Below are 20,638 nucleotides of genomic sequence, written 5' to 3'. Positions count from 1 at the left end.
TTTTGTATATACATATATAAGAATTAATTCGACTTACTCAAATGCTTGCATGAGTACACAATTGTTTAGAGTATTTATATTTTTCTATAAATATATATATATATATTTATTGTGTACATGTAAACGGTCCATTGAAACATAAAATTATTCAATTTAAGACATTCCTTTTAATTAATATTTGTATATTTTAGTTAACTTGACTTTGGAGATATAAAATATATTACTGAAATGACCAAGAAAACAAAAACGGAATTCAAACAGCTGAGTCCAAATGCGATAAAAATAAAATATATGTATATACAAATATATGTACATATATATTATTTCATAGGGTATTTCTTTGTTGTCTGATAATGAATAAATGATGATATACATACATATATTGTGTGCGTTTGTTAAAGCTTTAACCCAAAGGTGATAAGCATTAATTGATATGAATTATATAAGTATTTAAAAAATTCATTATGCAGCTTAAGCTTTTCTTAAATGCAGTCTAAAATATTAGACGGGATAGTGGCTTTCGAGTATTAAATGTTAAGTAAATAGTAATCATTATAATGAAATAGTGCATAATATTAATGTAAGTAAGGTATTTAGCATATCAAACATATATATTCTTGATCAGCGTATTTGTTTGCTTATATATCTGTTCGTATGTGTATCTGTCTCTCTCCCTGTCTACCTCATAGTCTGTCTCTCCGTTTGTGAGTTTAACAAGAGCTAGGGACGAAGAAGAAGTACCGAAGATCATTTAAGTTATCTATATGTATGCCGCAGTTTTCTTTTGATATTTATATTTGAGCAAATCGAAACCATTGGTCATTTAAAGGTCGACTATAAAGGGCAACAGCTGCAGCATTTCTTCGGTCGCGCAGGCCTGGTAAAGGTCAGTCGTGCAGTGCAGTAAAGTGAAGTGAAGTGAAGTGAATAATTAAAAGAGTGACTTGGAAGAAATGTTTGCGTTCAGCTAAGCAATTAAGAAGGAATATTTAGAAGAATTACTTAGAGAAAATACATGCAGCTAAGCATTCGAGGCAAAAATTTAGAAGAAATATTCGGAGGAAACACTTAGAGGAAATACTTGGAGGAAAGATTTAGGTAGAATTGTGTGATCGTTTAGCTAAGCATTTACGAGTCAGAGGAAATACTTAGAAGAAATATGTCATCGTTCAGCTAAGCATTAAAGACTTACAGGAAATACTTGGAGTAAATACTTAGACGAAATTATATAAAATAAAAATGTGTCTATAAATTTCAAAGTCTTAAATTGAAGTCTAGTTTCTAAGCTCGATAATATTACACACATGTTCATTTCTACAAGACTTAAAGGATCATGAATTCGAATTTGGAAAATTGATCTACGAAACATAATTATTATTGTAATGTTTATAGAGACAATATTAGAATTAAATAATGACAAAATCTAAAAAATGTTCCCCAATATTTAAAATAGGAAATATTTGAATAAATCTCAATGCAATCCTTAATCAGACATGCTCAGCGCATGCTCATAACATTTGTCTTTCTTTATGACAACAGGAGGGAGTTGACGGCCCACGGATGAATGATAATGCGACTGATAAAAGCTTTGCAATGTTATTTTTCGACGTGGTCAGCGTAGTCAATTGTCCATAAACGTAGCGAAACGTGATTTAAATCTCTGGAGTATAGTGATGGCCTACACCTAATAGAACCTGCATGTCTACATAAATGAGTGTGTGTGCGTAACTGAGAGGTCTCACATTATCAAGTGTAAAAGTTGTGTGAATGAACATAAGACTAATTGGGTAACATAACTTGTGCCAGTACAAGGTCGCATTTGGTCTGGGTCTTCACATCTCGTTTTGCATAGGATAATCACAACTTTGCGACCTTTTGACCTTTGATTTGTGGTAGCTAAAGATAGCTCAAGACGTCAGAGCAGTCGTTCATCATCCATCAGCCTACTTCAAAGAGCCATGCAAACATTCTTGATAAGCTCTACCAAATTTATGTATTAAATGTATTTTATGCACGCGTAGGTCAAATATTATGGAAATCTCCTGTCGTCTGTCGTCTGATGTCCATCGTTCACTGCAAAAAGGAGTGCATTTCACTTTACCAGGACACGGAACGCCCGTGGCGACAGTGCTTGCATATTTTGTTAAATAGCTATCAAAATGTTCTTATATGGAGGAACGTTAGCACAAAGCCAAAGTCAAAGCTAAAGCCAGAGTCGTGGCATGCCATGTCGATAGCATGTTAGCAATTCCCAACAAATTTTCAGAGCATCAATTGTCCATATATTTCAATATTACTATATATATATATATATATATATATATATATATATATGTATTTATATATGCATATATTTAACGTCATATGGCGCTGTAAAAGCGTCAACAAAAACATTATTCAAGTCGATTTTTATTGAACTTAAATGTTCGGTCAATTTCCGTTTGTAAACATTAATTTTTATGTCACATACACTTGCCGAGCGAAGCGAAAAAAAAACTGCCCTTTATGTAAGCCAAGTTTCATAAATCGATTCATTTAACACTTAAAAAAAAAGATTTAATTACATGCAATTAGAGTTTTTAATTTATATCAAATTATATTTTATTTAGCTGCATATAGTATATTTTATCTAATTTCTATATAGACCAATCAATTGATCTTTAAAATTTAATAACAAAATATAAATAAAGTATATATGAAAACATATTGTAAAATGCAACATATCATCATATTTATTTATTTTCTTACACTTTTTCCGTCTGTCGCAAACATCCTATTAATTTCATAATACCCAGTATGAAGGGCATAAATGGCAACACAAAAGATTATGAATAAAGATGACCTGTTGAATAAACATTCAGGTACGAGAATATTGTGCATATGCGCATTTGCAATAATAGTTTTTTTTTTTTTTATTTTTTTTTTTTTTTTTTTTTTTTAGCACTAAAAAAAGAATGGTAATGAAAACAGAAACGGCCATTTCGTATTATCATTAATTAGATATTTATTAAATGCTCCGAAATGAGGAAAAAAAGTGTATGACTAATACTGACGACTTACCTCTCCTAGTATAGAGCACAAATATAGTATTTATTTTATATAGGCACACATACTTTATAGAATCCGCTACGCAAGTCTGAAGAAATACATTATAAATCCCATTTGGATTGGCTTCAGGATACAAAAAATCTCGATCCTTTAACTATCCCTCAAATTTATGAATATTTGTTAATAATAGTATATTTTGTATATATATATTTAATCAATTGTATTGCATTGTATTGACTGCAAAGTATATACAAAAATCAACGTTCTTACGTTAAATAATTGTTTATAATAGAGATAATGAAGTTTGTTTGCATTTTAAATAAAAAAGTAAAGAAAACTAATTCTATTCATCGTCATCATCCTCATCATCATTATCATCATCCTCATCATCGTTATCATCCTCATCCTCTTCATTATCATCATCATCATCATTCTCATCCTCTTCATTATCATCATCATCATCATCGTCCTCATCATCCTCATCCTCATCATCGTCTCCATCATCGTCGCCGTCGTCCTCACCATTATCTTTATTTTCTTCCTCTTCTTTGTCCGCTTTAACCTTATCAGATTCCACATTTTTACGTGCCTTTTTGGCCAGCACAATCGAGTCCTCCGGTACGTTGCCCTTATTCTCATCGTCCTTTGCATCCTCAGCTTTGAGTGCATTCCGCTTTAGACGAAGTTCAGCCTTACGCTTAACCTGATCATGCGTCAGCTTCACGAAATCAACATCCTTGGTGAGAGCAAATCTAGATAGCACTTCGTTTGCCTGCTTCTTCAATTTGAGCATCCGCTGCTCGCGTGGACCCACAACGTACGGCGTGTCCACGGGTGGGGCGCACAAGCTAATGTAGAGGGGCAGTGAAGAGGTTCCAACAATGTCGATTTTCAAATACATTGAACGTATGTTGGGTAGCCCACCAGGATACAGCTGCTGCAACTGTTTGACGACGCACAGCACATTCTCTGCAAGCTGCTGGCCGCTGTGCTCATGATTGCCGACTGGAATGGCTATTAGATCACCCTTCCGCAGCTGTCTGTAAGCAGTGCGGCAAAGACCACGCGATATCTCCTTGGGCAACTGATTGCTTTTGCTCAGACGCACGGAGTGCAACACATTACGTGGCTTCTGGGTGAACTACAGACGAAACGGGATCGTGATTAGAGCAGACGCAGACCCTATTAGACCGCAATTGTTACTTACGTTGCCGAGGAAGGCGGTAGCCTGACCCGAGATGCGTCCATCGCAGAGCAAATAGTCGTAGCTATTTAGGAACTTGCGCTTGGCTTCAAATGTAACCATATCATTGCGTAGCTGATTGAATGGCACAATCTTCAGGCGCTGCTCGATGCCAGCATCACGGAACAAATCCTCGTAGTGCTGCACCGTCGGCTCATAGTCGAAGCGAGCTCCACGCTGCAAGTCGGTCACAATAACTGCGACGTCATCATCCTTGCCCACTAGCGAGTGCTTCAGCGCCAACTTGACTATGCGCTTCGGGCAGCTGGGAATCTTATAGCAGGCCACCTGTAGAATATAGCGGTAATCGCTGAAGATGGGCTTCGACTTCAATTTCTGCACCTCCTCGCGCACCTGGCTCATCAGCGCGGAGCACACCTTTTCCACATTTTTCTCGCAGACAATTTCATTAAACTTATCCTCATCAAACGATTTCACTTCATATTTCAGTTCCACAACTTTCGGTTTCTTTTGCTTTACGTCTTTTTGCTTCTTTGAAATCTTTACTTTCTTGGCTTTCTTATTTGCAGACGCTGCCCCTATTTTACTGGCCAATTTAGTCTTAGTTTGATTCAAAACTTTTTTTGATGCTTTTGCATTTTTGGATACCTGGGGCTGCTTCTTGGCTTCGTCCTTTATGGCTGGGGCGACAGCCTGTTTAATTTGCTTTTTCTTTTCCTTGTTTTTAGCCACTTCTGCTTTTGCCTTCTGTTTTACCTCCGATTTCAATACTGGCTCACTTGCAGTCTTCTCAATCTTTGCTATTTTAGCTTTCTTGGGAGCAGGCGCAGCCACTGGGGTAGCATCTGGAGCAACTTTTTTAATTGCTTTCGTGGGTAATGCAGGCGTAGCCACTGAAACAGCCTTTTTGCTTGCTTTTGTGGGCAAAGCAGGCGTAGCCACTGAAGCAGCCTTTTTGCTTGTTTTTGTGGGCAAAGCAGGCGTAGCCACTGAAGCAGCCTTTTTGCTTGTTTTTGTGGGTAAAGCAATCGGCGATTTTGGAGGTGCAAGAACTAGGGGCCTCTTGGTCGACTTGGACTTCTGTGGGAGTTTTGCTTCTTCCAGCTTGGGCTCCGCTGCGACTTTTGGGTTCTTTCGCTCAGAACTCTTCTGGACATCCGACTTTATTGCTGAAATCTTTTTTCTGTCAACTTTAGTTTCGGCCGGTGCTAAGCCATTTGCTTTTGATGATTTCTTAATGGTTTTGTTTACTTTTTGTTTTTCTTTAATTACGCCATCACTTTTTGTGCTTTTCTTAAGAGTTTTCGGTTGTGGTTTTTGTACTTTCACCATGACTGCTTTTTATATTTAATAAAATTTACAATATACAAAACTCGCGAGCAACACGTGCAAGACCGCTTGAAATAATCGCCAGATGTATATTATCGATATCGACTGCGCAAATATCGCCGTAAATTTTTTCGATAATTATAAGTGATGCAAAATGAGTTGGATGAAGCGCGAAGATTTAAATTAGGAGCGCACCATTCTACAAAAAATAGTTCAAAAATTACTAGCGAGAAACGAGGAACGTTGCCATATACAAATAGAATTACTCAACTGCTACATTTAAGGCTGCGGCTATCCTAAAAATATCCCACATTTACTTTATTACACAAGCGGCTAATAATCATGTCCTTGGACAATGTTCACGCCCACGCGAACTTCAAAGTGGACGACGCATGGCATCTCCCATGGCGCCCCAATTTTAGTGTGCTCGCTAACCGCCATCCCAGCGGTAGCCGAATGTGTGCGACGTTTGACGGCACGTGACCGCTGCTTAGAGCATGTTTTTTGACGTCACGAATGGGGAAACCAATATAATCTTCGCTTGACAAATATAATTCACATTTACAAGTTTCTTTCCTTATATGTATTTACAATTTGAGTTTTTTCGCATTGACTTTGGATGTGTCCTTTTTGGGACGCTTGCCGCCAGCAGTTGCGGACGTGGACAATGTTTTGTCCTGTAGCTTATTGAAGAATGCCTTGGAGGATTTCAATGCGCTCTGATCATTGCTGGCGGTAATCTATAAAAGAAGAATAATTTCAATTAATATAACAAATATAAATCAGAGATTCAGAGATACTAGCCTTTTGTACATTGCGACTCTTTGTAATTGATTTGAGAAGCTTAGCATTTGCTTCCCGCTGGGTCGGCGCCTTGCCCTCCTTGGCCCGTTGCTGCTCACGCATTTCTATAGCCGTATTAATGGCACGCTGCTTCTGCTTCTTCTTTCGCCGTTCGCGATTCTTGTCGGTGCGTGTGCGTTCTGTCTTGCCCATCGGCGTGTGCTTGGGACCACGGAACACCTCCTCCGGAGCGAGCAATTTGGCATCACTAACTGCCAGAGGGGCAACCTCTTCCATGTGGATGGCGGGCGTGTTGGTGACGATCTTGACTTCGGGTGCAACCGGCTTGGGTGTGAAGTGGAAATTGGAGAGTGCATCCAGCTTGAGGAAGAGTGTGTGCATTGCTCGCTTAATTTCTTGATGTTCCTTCGGCTCAGGAGCCGCACTATCTGCGTCATCGCGATTGGGGTCTAATTTGTCCAGTTCTTGCTGGTATTGCTGCTCGTAGATTTGTGCCAGGGACTGCTTCGACTTCTCCTGATCAAGCACAAGTTGCTTTCGGTATTCTTGCGGTGTATGCACCGGCCGCACCGTACGCACCACATCGTCAAAGGCTCTATCGCGGATGCGCTGCTTTATTATATCCTCGATAGTCTGATTTTGTTCGTCTGTAATCGGAGCCGAAGGTCGAGTCGTTGAATCAAATTCGAGAATCTCCTCCAGCAGAGAGTTTTGGGGACGATTCGCTGCTTGCACTTCGCCTTTGAACTGCCACGGCTTCTCGCCAAGCACAATATCTTCATAGTCTCGAATGCGCTGCAAAAGTCTCGCCTCACGCAATTCATTTGACGACTGTGTTTGCATTTTGGATGATTCTGCCTCGTCCTCATCGTCATCTTCGTCCTCGTCCTCTGCCTTTCCCTTCTTTGAGTGGTTTGATTCGGAGTCGGAATCGCTTGCAGGCTGCACTCCACTTTGTGCCACAAAGTCATGTTCATCGATTTCGCTTGCTAGATCACCATCAGGTTCCAACTCATCCTGTTTTTCCGGTTCTACCCCGTTGTCCTCTTGATCATCTGGCTCACTGTCGCTTTCCTTGAAGAAATCTTTTTGTGTACCTCTCTTCTGGGATTCTGCCTGCAATTCATCGTCCATCTCGAAGAAATCGGCAAAGTTTGCATTAGCGCCAGCCTCGTCATCGTCCGAATCATCGGCAACTCCAAAATCTTCCGCAAAATGATTAATTGCTTCTATGTCCTCTACCGGCTTCTTGTTCTTTTGTTTTCGCATCTCTTTTGCATCTTCCTGCTCCAAAAACTGTGCCATTTCGTCCAGCTTGAAAAATTTATCATCTACCACAGAGCCTTTGCCTTTTTTGCCATATTTTGGCTTAACTTGCTTGGACCTTGACTGGGTCTTTCCTTTATTTTCATCGCCAGAATCCTCCAATTCAGATTCTTGCTCATCATTTTCGGTTACCTCTTTATCGCTATCTTGCTCGCTAAGGTTTTCATTTGGATCCTCTTCTTCGTCCAGCTCGATGCCCAAATTCTGCTCCCCAATTGCTAGAAATTGAGCGGTTTGTTTTATAAGCTTTTCCAACATCAAATTGTTGCGTATTTCTAGCTGTTGCCAGATCTGTTCGTCGTCCATATCCTCCAACACAATTTCAGAGGGAATGTCTCCATTTTTATCCACATCGCTAGTGAGACAAACGTTGTAAGTTTGCTTTATTAGCTGATGTATGGAATCTATTGATTCCGGCTGCGGCCTGCAACAAAAACAATTTCATATTAGCAACACGTGCACCGTTAAGGTTGAACTAAAACTTACTTTAGATAGCGATCCGGTTGTTTCACTAACTGTTCAAATCGGTTTGCTATTTCCACAAATGTATTTGTCTTGGTTTTTTTCTTTGCCTTAACACTGCCTGCCATATTGAGATCGGGAACTCGAAATTAAATTAATTTAAGAAGAGCCTCAAACAAAATGCACAATACTACTCAAAATGGTTAAACATGCAAAATGAACCAACAAACTTGAACTAGATGAACACTTCGTTCGCTCAGCGGAGCATGAACTATGAAATGAATAGGGAAATTTAAATACTGCGCCATCAGAAAAGTAAATTATGTCTCCTTCGAAATATATATTTTAATATTGAAATTAATTAAACGCAAATATACTCCTTTTTCTGAACGCATGTCCCCATATTTTGTATTGCTTAGGTTTTCCATGTTAGATGTCACATATGGAACTAGCTAATTCTAACGGATTATTTAATAATAAGCAGTTGCCTGCCATTTTTTTAACAATGATTTAAATAACAAATTAAATAAAAATTACCAATATATATCTTTTTTATAAATTTATTGAAACTAGTTAACAGCAGCCAGTTCTTAATTTCGCACACCTGGAACAGTGTACTGTCTTTTATCGATAACAAACTACAAATCTATCTGTTGTCTCTAACAACCGAGACAGATGTTATTTTAAAAACACCGTCCACAAGTACAGGAGTTATTTGAAAATTATTATGTTTCTGGTCTGAATAATCAAAACAATTTTCAGTCATGAACTCCAATTACTACAAACTACTTTTGCTGGGCGGCGCCGTGCGTTTATATTTCAGCCAAACGTCTTTAGCTCCGCTTATCGGGAATCGCGTTGAATTTGCCACTCCTTTAAACTCTTTTAAGCGCCGTAAGTACGCCGATATGCCGGAAAATATATATACATATCCATGTGTGAAAATGTGTCTCTTCATTTTGCATTTTTTCAGTGCAAGAGGGCGTATTCCTGCTTCAGCAAGGTGTGGATCCGTACAGAGGAGATTTGGTGCATGAGTCGCCACTGCTTTTGAAAGCCCTCTCCGGCATTTTGATAAACTATGCTCAAGTGCTCCCACTACTATATATACTCTTAGACTTGTGCACGGCCACGCTGCTATATTTGCTCGGCATTACGTTTGTGAAGCAAAAGCTGCAACAGCAAAAAGGAGAATGCGAAGATTACGCCAAGGATACAGAAGAGCTACAGTATAACGATGAGGACAAATCCCACATAGCGGAGCTGGTGCTATTGGCCTATCTATTCAATCCACTGACTATAATGAGCTGCATAGGACTGACCTCCACAGTGCTGAGCAATTTACTGCTAGCATTGATTCTATACTCAATGGTTAAGCGCCAGCTATTGATCTGCACCGTTCTGCTGGCCTTCGAGACAGTTCGCAATCTTTATCCGTTTGTTCTGATTGCGCCGTTGATCTTACTCTTTGCTCGCCGTTCTGTCCCTATGGGCATCGCCATATTTATGATATTTGTTACCTCTTGCTTTGCTGTGGCTGGTGCGAATTTCTTGGTGATGAATAGCTGGAATTATCTAGATGGCACACTCGGATTTATGTAAGTGACTGAATCGATTTCGGTTAAAATCGGACAATTAATATATTCATTGCTGCTTTCAGCTTCTTCTTTCGTGATCTACAGCCCAATATTGGTCTGTTCTGGTACTTCTTTACAGAGATGTTTGAGCATTTCCGCACCATGTTTCTGATTACATTCCAATTAAATGCCACCGTTTTGTATTTGGTTCCATTGTCCTTGAAGTTGCGCAAGGAGCCCCTGCTGCTGGCCACCGTGCTCATTGCGCTCATGGCGGTCTTTCGTGCATATCCTAGTCTAGGCGATGTTGGATTCTATTTGGCTTTATTGCCGCTGTGGCGTCGTTGCTGGAAGTGTGAGTACAACTCGCATTTGGCACTCAAATGCAACTGAATCTTATTCAAATATCCTCGTTTCCCTCTAGTCATGGCCCATGGATTTGTCGTGTTTACTTTCTTTCTGATAACGCTATCCATGATGGGCGCCTTTTGGCATTTGTGGATCTATGCCGGCTCTGCTAATGCCAATTTCTACTTTGGAGCCACCCTCGCCTTCAGCACGGGTCAAATATTCCTAATTACGGATTTGCTGTTCGCGCACGTGAAGCGCGAGTTCTGTCTCTACAATGGGCAGAAGATTATGATTAATGGGGAAGAGGCGCGTATTTTACTAGAATAAGCCGTTTATGAAGAATTCACCAATTAAAAGAATGAATTTATTCAACTAATATGTTTAATCATGAATTATTGTGTCGAGTATCCGGTTTTAGTCTTCCGGTTGAGGAATCTGTACAAATACAAAATACGCTTCTGCATATCCTTCCACTTGGTCGGACGGGCAATCGGGTATTTGGTTTTCTCCAGCAATCGACGCTTGCGCAGCAGCACTTGGTACTCATTACCCGAGACGCCACGCAGCCAGGATGGTACCGAGTAAAGCACTCGGGTGGGATGAAGCCGGTCATTGCCCAGTATGTCTATGAAATCGTTTTGTCCAAACAGAGCACGTTTCTCTGACCAGGGATTCTTGGGCCTGTACACGGGCATGGGTAGCTTGTGTCCGTTATCGACATGCGGGAGCAGGCCACCCTGAAAGATCTTCTCCTTGTATCCATAGCGTCGCACTGTGGGACCGCGTGCTCGTCGCTCGGCATGTGAAAGCTGACGCACCGACGTAGAAGAGGTCAGCGCCAGCGGCTTTGACTTCGCAGCGAGTTGACCAACGCCACACAGCTTCTGAAACGTGCCGACCAGCCAAGACATTATTGGTCTTCGTTTTAATTCACGATTAGGTAATTGTAAATAGTTAACTGTAAAGCTGATAGGCAGCAGCTGCTACAGCTGTTTCGACTCGTGAATATGTTATCGTTGGAACTATCGTAAGTGGGTTTTTATCCGGTGTGGCAACGCCGCAACGCTGTTGCATATTTCACGTCAGTGCGTAAATAAGTATTCGTTTACATTTTTTTCCCTTAGGCCTCGAATGCATTTTTGCACGTGCCAATGATTGCCGCCACCGCCGATTCATTCGAAATAGAAAAGGCCAAGCTGTGCCGCAAGATTGCGGAGCTGCAGGCAGCACTGAATGCGAAAGATCAGAAATTGCGTGAGCTTCAATTGGCAGCAGATAACTTGCTCGCGGAAGGTGAAGTGCAGCTCGCGCCAAGGGATCACTACACAGAGCTAAGCAACGATGATATAGCGCGCTACAGTCGACAGCTGATCCTAACTGATTTTGGTGTGAGTGGCCAGATGAAGCTCAAGAACAGCGCCGTGCTCATTGTGGGCTTGGGTGGCCTTGGCTGCCCAGCCGCGCAATATCTGGCCAGCGCGGGGTGCGGCAATCTAGGCCTGGTCGACTATGACGAAGTGGAGCCCAGCAATCTGCATCGTCAGACCCTACACACGGTGTCGCGGTGTGGCATTTCGAAGGCGGAATCAGCTCGCATCGCATTACTGGAGCTGAATCCGCACTGTCGGATCATATGTTATTCGAATCTTCTGAACAGTTTCAATGCGATGCAGATCATCCCCGCATATGACGTGATCCTCGACTGCAGTGACAATGTGGCCACACGCTATCTACTGAACGATGCCTGCTCCATACTACAGAAGCCCCTGGTCTCGGGCAGCGCACTTAAAATGGACGGACAGCTAACGGTTTACTGCTATGGAGAGAATGGACCGTGCTATCGTTGCATTTATCCGGTGCCACCGCCGCCAGAGGCGGTCACCAATTGCGGCGATGGTGGCGTCCTGGGAGCTGTCACCGGCACCATTGGCGCCCTGCAAGCCATGGAGGCTATCAAAGTGATTGTCGGACTGGGCGAGGTTCTGGCCGGGCGCATGCTCATCTTTGACGGCAGCAGCTGCCAATTTCGCAATATCAAGATCCGGGGCAAGCGACCCAATTGCCATGTCTGCTCTTCCCAGCCATTGATCACCGGACTTATTGACTACGAGCTCTTCTGTGGCATGAATGCCAACGACAAGGACAACGCGCTGCAATTGTTGGAACCGGAGCAGCGCATCAACGTGCTGGACTACCATAAACTAGCGACCGAGAAGAAATCTCATTTGTTACTGGACGTACGCCCGCCGGCGGAGTTCGAAATTTGTCAACTACCCGACGCCGTGAATGTTCCTTTGGCCCAGATTCTAGACGACAGCTACGTCCAACGATTTGCCCAGCAGCTGGAGAGCAAAGAGTATCCCATATTTGTTGTTTGCCGGCGTGGAAATGATTCACAGATTGCCGTGCAGCATATGAAGACTCGTTTTCCCGATCATTCCATACGCGACCTGGAGGATGGCATGCATGCTTGGACAAAGCTGGTAGACCAGAATTTTCCAATTTACTAGACCAAATAGTTTTCTTGTTACATAGTTACATATATATGTATTCTTAAAAAATAATAAAATAATAGTTATTTCCCTTAATTCTCCCAGACACAGATCTAAGCCCAAGTTGTCCATGGAGACTAAAGAATAAATATATAAATCGATCGCTTTGATACATATTTGTATGTATGTAATTGCATTGACATGTAAACAAACAAGTATGTATGTATGTAATTGTAATATGTAAATAATTGCATTGTTATGTAAATTAGTATGTATGTATGTAATTGCATTATTATGTTAATAAATATGTATATATGTAATTGCATTATGTAAATATCTGTATCAGCCTTAATGCAAATGAACACCCAATTCTATAATCTACCACGCATTATAAGAGAATATGAAGCTATTTTTTTATACCCCAAGTTGAAACTGATAAAGCGAACTGTTATTTGAGTATATTTTCTATGTGCAACTGTGACAATTGATTAGAAGCCGTTAAACGAGTACGCGTGAAATATACAACAAAATTGTTTTAAGCATTTAAAAAAAAATACAAAGGGGAAAGTATCGATACGCGACTTGAGAGTCTGTCTGTCAATGAAACTGTGCTGTGCGTCTTTTAACAGAGCTTGTGTGCGAGAGATAGTGACCGAACGTGAGCATAGGCATAAAAGCTGCACAATTTGTTGGCGGGCGTCCAGAAGTCGAATAGCATTAGCCCAGAGCTAGCTGCGAGCAGCTCATCACTAGCACACGTTCACAATACAGGCTCTCACTGTCCTGTGAACTTATACTGCTTAACAGTGCTCTGTAATCGAAACAAGTAGCACTGTCTGAGTGCTCTAAAAATTCACAGTTAGTCTAGCACTGATAACGGTTCAGAGGAGAGATTAGACTGGATGCAATGAGGAGTCTGCTAGTATATTGCTTGGTGGCCTTTGCACTTGTGCCGTGGGTGAGTGTTTGCAATAATTATCAATTTACATCAGTATATACAGAAATCTATGTATATGTTCAGCTGCCCTATGGAACTGCGTATGAGACTTGTTCCGCCTCGGCGCAGCAGGCTCATTGCTTTTTCGAGCAGGAGAATTCGAAGTTGCGTGAACGGTACCATTCCGAATATTCCGCTGCATTCACGTACAACACCAACGTGACGGAGGAGAATCGTCAGGCCATGATAGCGGTCTATGCTGAAGGCGCCAGGCAGAACAAATTATTGGCGCAGACTATTCGAGCGGCCAACTATGCCAAGTCGGAGGATGGAAACATTCGCAGGCAGGCGCGAATGCTCCAGGAACTAGGTGCGGATGTACTCGAGCCCAGTGACTATTTGGAGTTGAAGAACGCAATAAGCGCCATGCAATCCAATTATGCCACCACCACTGTTTGCTCCTACACGAATCGCACCAACTGCTCCTTGACGCTTGAGCCGCACATCCAAGAGCGTCTGTCCAACAGTCGCGATCCGGCCGAGCTGGCCTGGTATTGGCGCGAATGGTACGATAAGGCGGGGACACCAATGCGTGATAACTTTGCCAAATATGTGCGATTGACGCGCAAAGCAGCCAATATGAATGGTAAGAGATGCGCGGTGCCTAATAGACCCAGATAACCCCTTGATCCCCGACACAATGTACACAATGCTCGTTTTGTAGGCTATCGCTCGTATGCCGATTACTGGGTCCACTTCTATGAAGATGCCACCTTTGAGAGCCAGCTGGACGCCACCTACAAAGCATTGCTGCCCTTCTACAGACAGATCCATGGCTATGTGAGGTACCGTCTGCGCCAGCATTATGGACCCGAGGTGGTGCCCGCTGAGGGCAACATTCCCATGCATCTGCTGGGCAACATGTGGGGGCAGTCGTGGAACGAGGTCATCGATCTGTTCACACCGTATCCGGAGAGGCCATTTGTGGACGTCACATCGGAAATGGAGCGACAGGCATATAGCGTGCAGAAGCTGTTCGAGCTGGGCGACCAGTTCTTCCAATCACTGGGCATGCGCGCTCTGCCCACGACTTTCTGGAATCGAAGTGTGCTCACACGACCCGCAGATCGCGAAGTGGTGTGCCACGCCTCTGCCTGGGACTTTTATCAGGACAGCGATGTCCGCATCAAGATGTGCACCGAGGTGAACACCCATTACCTGTACGTGGTGCACCATGAGCTGGGCCACATTCAATACTATTTGCAATACGAGCAACAGCCCGCTGTTTATCGAGGAGCCCCCAATCCGGGCTTCCATGAAGCTGTGGGTGATGTCATAGCGCTGTCGGTAATGTCCGCCAAACATCTGCAGAGCATCAACCTCACCAGCAACGGAACTCTAGACGAGGAGAGCCGGATCAATGAGCTGTTCAAGCGAGCGCTCTCCAAGATTGTCTTCCTGCCCTTTGGCTACACCATGGACAAGTATCGCTATGCTGTGTTCCGCGGCGAGCTGGACGAGTCGCAATGGAACTGCGGCTTCTGGCAGATGCGTTCCGAGTTCGGTGGCGTCGAACCACCAATGGCTCGCAGCGACAAGGACTTTGATCCTCCGGCCAAGTACCACATTGATGCCGATGTCGAGTATCTGCGCTACTTTGCTGCCCACATATTCCAATTCCAATTCCACAAGGCTCTGTGCCGTCTAGCCGGACAGTATGCGCCTGGCGACAGTACCCGAACTCTGGACAATTGCGACATCTTTGGCAGCCGAAGGGCGGGCGATGCATTCAAGAAATTCTTGTCGGCTGGCAATTCGAGACACTGGAAGGAAGTCCTGGAGGAGTTTACGGGCGAAACTGAAATGGATCCAGCTGCACTACTCGAATACTTTGATCCACTCTATCAATGGCTCAAGCGCGAGAACAAGCGCTTAGGCGTTCCCTTGGGCTGGGAAGAGACCAATAGTGAGTTACATTTCTCTCCGGTCTCCGAAATTCTCTCATATGAAAAATCTCTCATACTTTTCAGAAATCCCATCCAATTGCTGTGGCGCCTTTAGTACTTAACTCAGGGAATCTTCTTTTTGTACTCAATAAAATTAAGATAACTTTATGATAAGTGTGAATTTTTATGCACAAATTTGACATTATTTTTTATACTTATTGATTTTATAAATAGACACTCAAATAAAAAAGTTGAATTTCGCAGGATATTCAATATGTAATAGCTGACTTCATTTTTCTTTTATCAGAAATTCTTCTTTTAAGTTTTAATACTGAGTTTATAATCTCCCCAATCGGCTCACACATTAATCATTACATTTGAAAAGTTCGTAACATAATAGGTGAACTCCCAAAGAGGAAGGTCAAATAACATGCCAAAAGTTCATTGTAAATCAAATCTCATAAATATTTTATTAAAAATTACAAAACTTGATCTTATGAAATTAAAGTCTCGTTTATCTAAATCTTTGACAGTTCCAAAATTGAACCTTTGCTAAAATTGTATATAAACATTCAAGATTCGCAATATTTTATAATATATTTAATTATTGAATGTTTACACTTAACGAAATGACGAGCTAAAGTCCCAAATCAAGAAAAAACTTTCAAAATAGTTAAAAGATTAAACTAGTATTGAAGGAAAATATTAAACATTTTTTAAATATTTTTGCTTTTCTGAAAACCCAGGCCAAAGTGCTTAAAAGAATAAATAACTAAAATCATAATAATAATATTGTAACACTAGTCGAAAATTATTTTCATAAAATAAAATTTTTTAATGAAATTAAGAAATAAATTCAATAAATATAATAGAACTATTTATATAAAATACTATACATATAGAGATCATAGAAATCCTTGTAGTATTTAAAGTGATATTTATTGTTAAGATTTTCAAATTTGTTGGTTGTTTATTTATTATTTTCCATTACATTTTAACGATATTTGTTTCTCTCTTGTTACCAGGCTTCATACAAAAAGTCATCAATTTATTATTACTATCAACAAATTGCTACCCAAACACGCTTTCTGAAAGTTCCATTCCTTTTTCCGGATTCCGTATAAACTTTCAATAAATGCTTGGCATACGCCGTAGAGCATACTTAAAAGTTTATATATGTACGTTGTTTTATATACTAATGCATTAGAAAATTCATTGGGCAATGATCTGAGTGCAATGGCTGATGCATTAGCTTTAGAATATTTGAGATTTTGATTGAACTCCTTGAACACGACATTAGAGATGTTTCGGCAAAGGTATTTGAATTAGAGAAATATTACAAATTTTGAAAATTCATGAACTTAATTTTTACTGCTCACTAGATCAATAGATAAACGCTATAAACTATCCAATAAAAAGGAAAAGGAAATTTGTAATTTTTGTTCCTATATTTCTTTGCTCTAGAAGCATATAACTCGATTTTTATTTTGGATAGATATTGTCGATCATTCTCGTTAATGGGTGATATTTGAAGCGGCTCAGTCAGAGTTGAACAAAAATTAAAAAAATAAACTGAAATTTCCTAAATTTTGACTGCCAATGAGCACCACAATCTATATAGATAGCATTGCTTCTAGTTAATATTTTCTATTGTTTCTCTATTTATTACGTAAGATTTGTTTATTTAGTTTTGTTGCCCAGTAAGATAAATAGTTATGTATATATGTTATCTTTGTTCTCAAAAGCACCTACTCAATATTTTAGATTTCAGCTATTCGAAATCTATTGACGATTTTGGAACAGTAATGATTTTTTTTTGTTCTGTTTTGATTCGTTTCTTCGTCAAAGCTGGCCACAAGGACACTCAGGCGCTGGGATATTGGGGAATGGTAAATGGAATACGAATCGATATATTCAGGCACAATATCAAATACTTAATGCCTAATTTCAGAATATGTATCTTGAAAGAATGCCTATGAGGAAGAGTTCTATTCCAGTTTGGGATTATTAATTTCTAATATACTCGAGTGTCTCTATGTGTAGCAGATTAACATCTTTCTTTCAATTAACAATCTGCCTACGTTTTTCTCAGTAGAGGAGAATAACAAAATAATATGCATATAGATACGATAGTTATAATAGTTTTGTTTCTTTTTTTTTTCTTTTGTTGACCAAGAGTTCAGTTTTTGGTTAATTCTAATGAGTGAGTATGCTTTTTTATAGCGTTTTAGGTTTTAGAATAGGTTCAAATAGTACAATAGGTAATTTAACAAAGTTTATGCTTGCTAACATTTTTTATGTGGTTTTTGTTTGTTTAAGAAATGCCCTCGTATTGTTTTTGTTTCGATGCTCAATGTTTCTATTTGAAAGCAGCAATTTATCATTTCGTTTTTTTTTACGGCTAATATACAAATAGATTATATGTATATATATATATATTTTTTTTTTATAAATATGCGATATACGTAGTACTTATCGAAGGATTACATCCTTAACTATTTAAAGATTATTATTATTGAATACAATTTCGTTTCATTTTTTGTTTGTTTTGCTTTTCATTTTATTTTATTATTATTTTTTTTTTTTTTTGCAAAAATTTAACCATTCGAGATTGGTAAGTGATAAATTTCCTAAGTCCAAGAACGAAATGGAACGAATGGCAAGCTTGGATGTTTGTGTGTGTGTGATATTATTTAAGGGGTATTTGTTTTGGGTGGCTGTATGTGGATGCAGCTGCTGTCAGGCAAGATCACAAGTCGCATTCAGCTGCCCTTTCGAATGTTTTTCTAAATCTTAATTGACTTTCGGTTAAATGTGCAATTGACTTTTCAGAAATGTTTTGTTGCTTCTTTGTTTGTTGTTTGTGGTTTATTGTTTGTTGCTTTTTATTGGTATCTATGATCAACTGGCGTTCTTGGACCAGGCATTGCTTAGTCCAAGAACGGGTTTTGTCATACGGGCCTCTGATGCTGCGAACTCTGATGCAGTAGCTGCTGATGCTGATGCGAATGCTGTTGTTGTTGTTGGTGGTGCTGCTGCTGCTGTGAGACACTGCTGATGCTGTGATTGCTGCTGCTGCTGCTGGCGCCGCCGCCTTTGGGCCGCGTGGGTGGCGGCGGAGGCGGGGCATGCCGCATGCGTTGCTGCAGTATGCGCGGCAACTGCGGATGCGCCTTGTGCTGGGCGGGCGGCGCAGGTGGGGGTGCGGATCGATGCTGATGATGATAGTGAGGCATCTGTTGTTGCTGCTGCTGCTGTTGCTGCTGATGATGGTGGTGCTTGCCCATTGAAGACGCTGCCGACGATGAGCCGGACGCCCCAGATGTGGAGCTGGTCGATGCATGCGAAGTCGTCGAACCCGTCGCCAATTTGGTGGGCAAACTCCCGCTAGCCGCTGGCGAGGAGAGCGCAGCAATGCTTGCCGGCGGCACATTCAGCTTGGGCACCGCGAGCGGTGCATAGGAGCCGTCATCCTCGTCAGACGACAGCGAGTTGGCATCGGATGGCGTGCGCGAGCGGGACGGCGGCGACAGCGCATCCTGCTCCTGCAGAAACACTCGAAAGCCCTGAATGGATTCATTCAGGGCCCACAGCTGCGACAGCAGCGACAAGTCCAGCTGCCGTAGTCCATACATCTCCCGGCGCAATATCGCCAGCTGGTTGTCAATGGTGCTGGAGGCGTTGCTACTGCTGTTGGTGGGCGTGTGCTGCTGCTGCTGGGCGGTGCTGCCACTCGCACTATGCGTGGACGATGCGCGACTGTGCACGCTCTCTCGATCGCTGAGCGACTCCTGGGTGGAGGATAGGCTGCCATGGCGCCCATGGCCATTATAATTGCGATTGCGCGCCGCCGACGAGGTGGATGGCCCCAGGTACAGATCGCCAGTTGCAGCGGTTAGAGCGGCAACAGACGTGGCCGACTGCAGCTGCAGCGGGGAGGAGGTATGCGAGCGCAGCTGCGACTGTCCGTGCACCTGGCTCTGTGCGTGGCCGCTCGCCAGATCCGATCCAATGGTGGCAGCAGCGGCGCTCAGACTTTTTGGCAGTGGTGGCAGACCGATTAACGAGTGTTGCTGTTGTTGTTGCAGCTGCAACTGGCGTTGTTGTAGCTGTTGATCAGTGTTTTCCATCATTTTGCAAATATAAAAAAAAAAATCATAAAAGTTCGCTTTCGTTGTTCTTGCTCTCTGTGAATTTCGCTCTCTTGCACTCGTAATCTTTTTCTATTCGTTCTCGCACTCTGTTTTTCTTTCTTTACTTTGCTTTTCGTGTTTCGGGCTTAGTTTGGCTTTTTTTTTTTAGTGTATATTGAATTTCCAGCTTTGGCGGCACATTGGACACTGTTTGTTCAACGGTTGCAAATTCAGCCACTTGACAATGCAATGCATGTGAAAGCAATGGGAGCAAACACCCCACACCAGTGGGCAGTCGTCACCGGGCAGCGCACACTCGGGGCAAGTGCTCTCAAAGGACATGCGACAAATGCCACAATTCTCATCATTCGCTATCCAACGCCAAGATGCAACGCCCGTCCATGACTTGATTGTTACTTTCATTTTGCGCACATTTGCTTATCAGTTAAATGCTAATGTGGTTGCTCTTTAACAATGTTTGTATAATGCGTATTTTGTTAAAATACGATTCGTGAGTTTTCCGCAAAATATTGCTTTTTTTCTCCTACTACCTGAAAATAGGTCGACTGTAGTGATGTGTTTTTCGGTTTTTCTCTCTTTCTCACTCACTGTTGTCTCTGTGTTTTTTCTCTCGATAAATGTGATATATTCGATTTAACAGCGGCCATGCTCCAAATGGCACTGTTAAGCTTATATTGAGATGTTGTGAATTCGCCTTACATTCAAACATTACATTTATATATAATCGATTATTTATTATGAAAATTGCTTAAAGTTTTCATATAAATTTCCATAACATTAAAAGTTACATTTTAATCTTTACCATCAGTGATTATGAGTTTTCGTAAACATAACGTTACTCATTGTGAAAACTCTTGAAACATTTCATATGAATAACATTTTGAGCTGCTATGAGATCACCAATATTTAAATGTAACATTTGAATATTATCGATAGGCAATTTCAGTTTTTCACCAACAATGTTTTATTTATAATTATTATTCTTTAAGCATTTAAGTATCATTTTCA

At 41.3% G+C, this 20,638-nt stretch overlaps 8 protein-coding genes across 8 annotated transcripts; 3 read left to right on the top strand and 5 right to left on the bottom strand.

Moving 5' to 3' along the window:
* Positions 1-3,391: 3,391 nt before the first annotated feature.
* Positions 3,392-5,672, bottom strand: LOC6576928 (ribosomal L1 domain-containing protein CG13096). Its single transcript, XM_002002872.3, has 2 exons — positions 4,256-5,672; positions 3,392-4,189 (listed from the first exon to the last, which is right to left on the bottom strand). The coding sequence occupies exons 1-2, from the start codon at positions 5,582-5,584 to the stop codon at positions 3,392-3,394; spliced, it is 2,127 nt and encodes a 708-aa protein (XP_002002908.2). The 5' UTR covers positions 5,585-5,672.
* Positions 5,673-6,117: 445 nt separating this feature from the next.
* On the bottom strand, positions 6,118-8,395 carry LOC6576927 (U3 small nucleolar ribonucleoprotein protein MPP10). Its single transcript, XM_002002871.4, has 3 exons — positions 8,198-8,395; positions 6,386-8,135; positions 6,118-6,321 (listed from the first exon to the last, which is right to left on the bottom strand). Exons 1-3 carry the CDS (start codon positions 8,299-8,301, stop codon positions 6,169-6,171), a joined length of 2,007 nt encoding a protein of 668 aa, XP_002002907.1. The 5' UTR covers positions 8,302-8,395; the 3' UTR covers positions 6,118-6,168.
* A 427-nt stretch (positions 8,396-8,822) lies between these two features.
* On the top strand, positions 8,823-10,477 carry LOC6576926 (phosphatidylinositol glycan anchor biosynthesis class U protein). Its single transcript, XM_002002870.4, has 4 exons — positions 8,823-9,067; positions 9,147-9,771; positions 9,834-10,105; positions 10,175-10,477. Exons 1-4 carry the CDS (start codon positions 8,938-8,940, stop codon positions 10,426-10,428), a joined length of 1,281 nt encoding a protein of 426 aa, XP_002002906.1. The 5' UTR covers positions 8,823-8,937; the 3' UTR covers positions 10,429-10,477.
* On the bottom strand, positions 10,444-11,107 carry LOC6576925 (39S ribosomal protein L51, mitochondrial). Its single transcript, XM_002002869.4, has one exon. The coding sequence runs from the start codon at positions 11,010-11,012 to the stop codon at positions 10,494-10,496; it is 519 nt and encodes a 172-aa protein (XP_002002905.1). The 5' UTR covers positions 11,013-11,107; the 3' UTR covers positions 10,444-10,493.
* Positions 11,108-11,153: 46 nt separating this feature from the next.
* On the top strand, positions 11,154-12,689 carry LOC6576924 (adenylyltransferase and sulfurtransferase MOCS3). The gene has a single exon (XM_002002868.4). The coding sequence runs from the start codon at positions 11,253-11,255 to the stop codon at positions 12,609-12,611; it is 1,359 nt and encodes a 452-aa protein (XP_002002904.1). The 5' UTR covers positions 11,154-11,252; the 3' UTR covers positions 12,612-12,689.
* A 577-nt stretch (positions 12,690-13,266) lies between these two features.
* Positions 13,267-15,763, top strand: LOC6576923 (angiotensin-converting enzyme-related protein). Its single transcript, XM_002002867.4, has 4 exons — positions 13,267-13,551; positions 13,615-14,176; positions 14,255-15,496; positions 15,561-15,763. The coding sequence occupies exons 1-4, from the start codon at positions 13,501-13,503 to the stop codon at positions 15,596-15,598; spliced, it is 1,893 nt and encodes a 630-aa protein (XP_002002903.1). The 5' UTR covers positions 13,267-13,500; the 3' UTR covers positions 15,599-15,763.
* Positions 15,764-16,390: 627 nt separating this feature from the next.
* LOC6576922 (putative protein TPRXL) lies at positions 16,391-19,609 on the bottom strand. The gene has a single exon (XM_002002866.4). The coding sequence runs from the start codon at positions 19,607-19,609 to the stop codon at positions 18,428-18,430; it is 1,182 nt and encodes a 393-aa protein (XP_002002902.1). The 3' UTR covers positions 16,391-18,427.
* Positions 19,610-19,666: 57 nt separating this feature from the next.
* On the bottom strand, positions 19,667-20,212 carry LOC26528531 (anaphase-promoting complex subunit 11). Its single transcript, XM_015165424.3, has one exon. The coding sequence runs from the start codon at positions 20,030-20,032 to the stop codon at positions 19,775-19,777; it is 258 nt and encodes an 85-aa protein (XP_015020910.1). The 5' UTR covers positions 20,033-20,212; the 3' UTR covers positions 19,667-19,774.
* Positions 20,213-20,638: the final 426 nt, after the last annotated feature.

Source organism: Drosophila mojavensis, unplaced genomic scaffold, assembly GCF_018153725.1.
Source record: "Drosophila mojavensis isolate 15081-1352.22 unplaced genomic scaffold, ASM1815372v1 contig_36, whole genome shotgun sequence".
Classification (NCBI taxonomy): domain Eukaryota; kingdom Metazoa; phylum Arthropoda; class Insecta; order Diptera; family Drosophilidae; genus Drosophila; species Drosophila mojavensis.
This window is presented reverse-complemented; position numbering and strand designations above follow the sequence as displayed.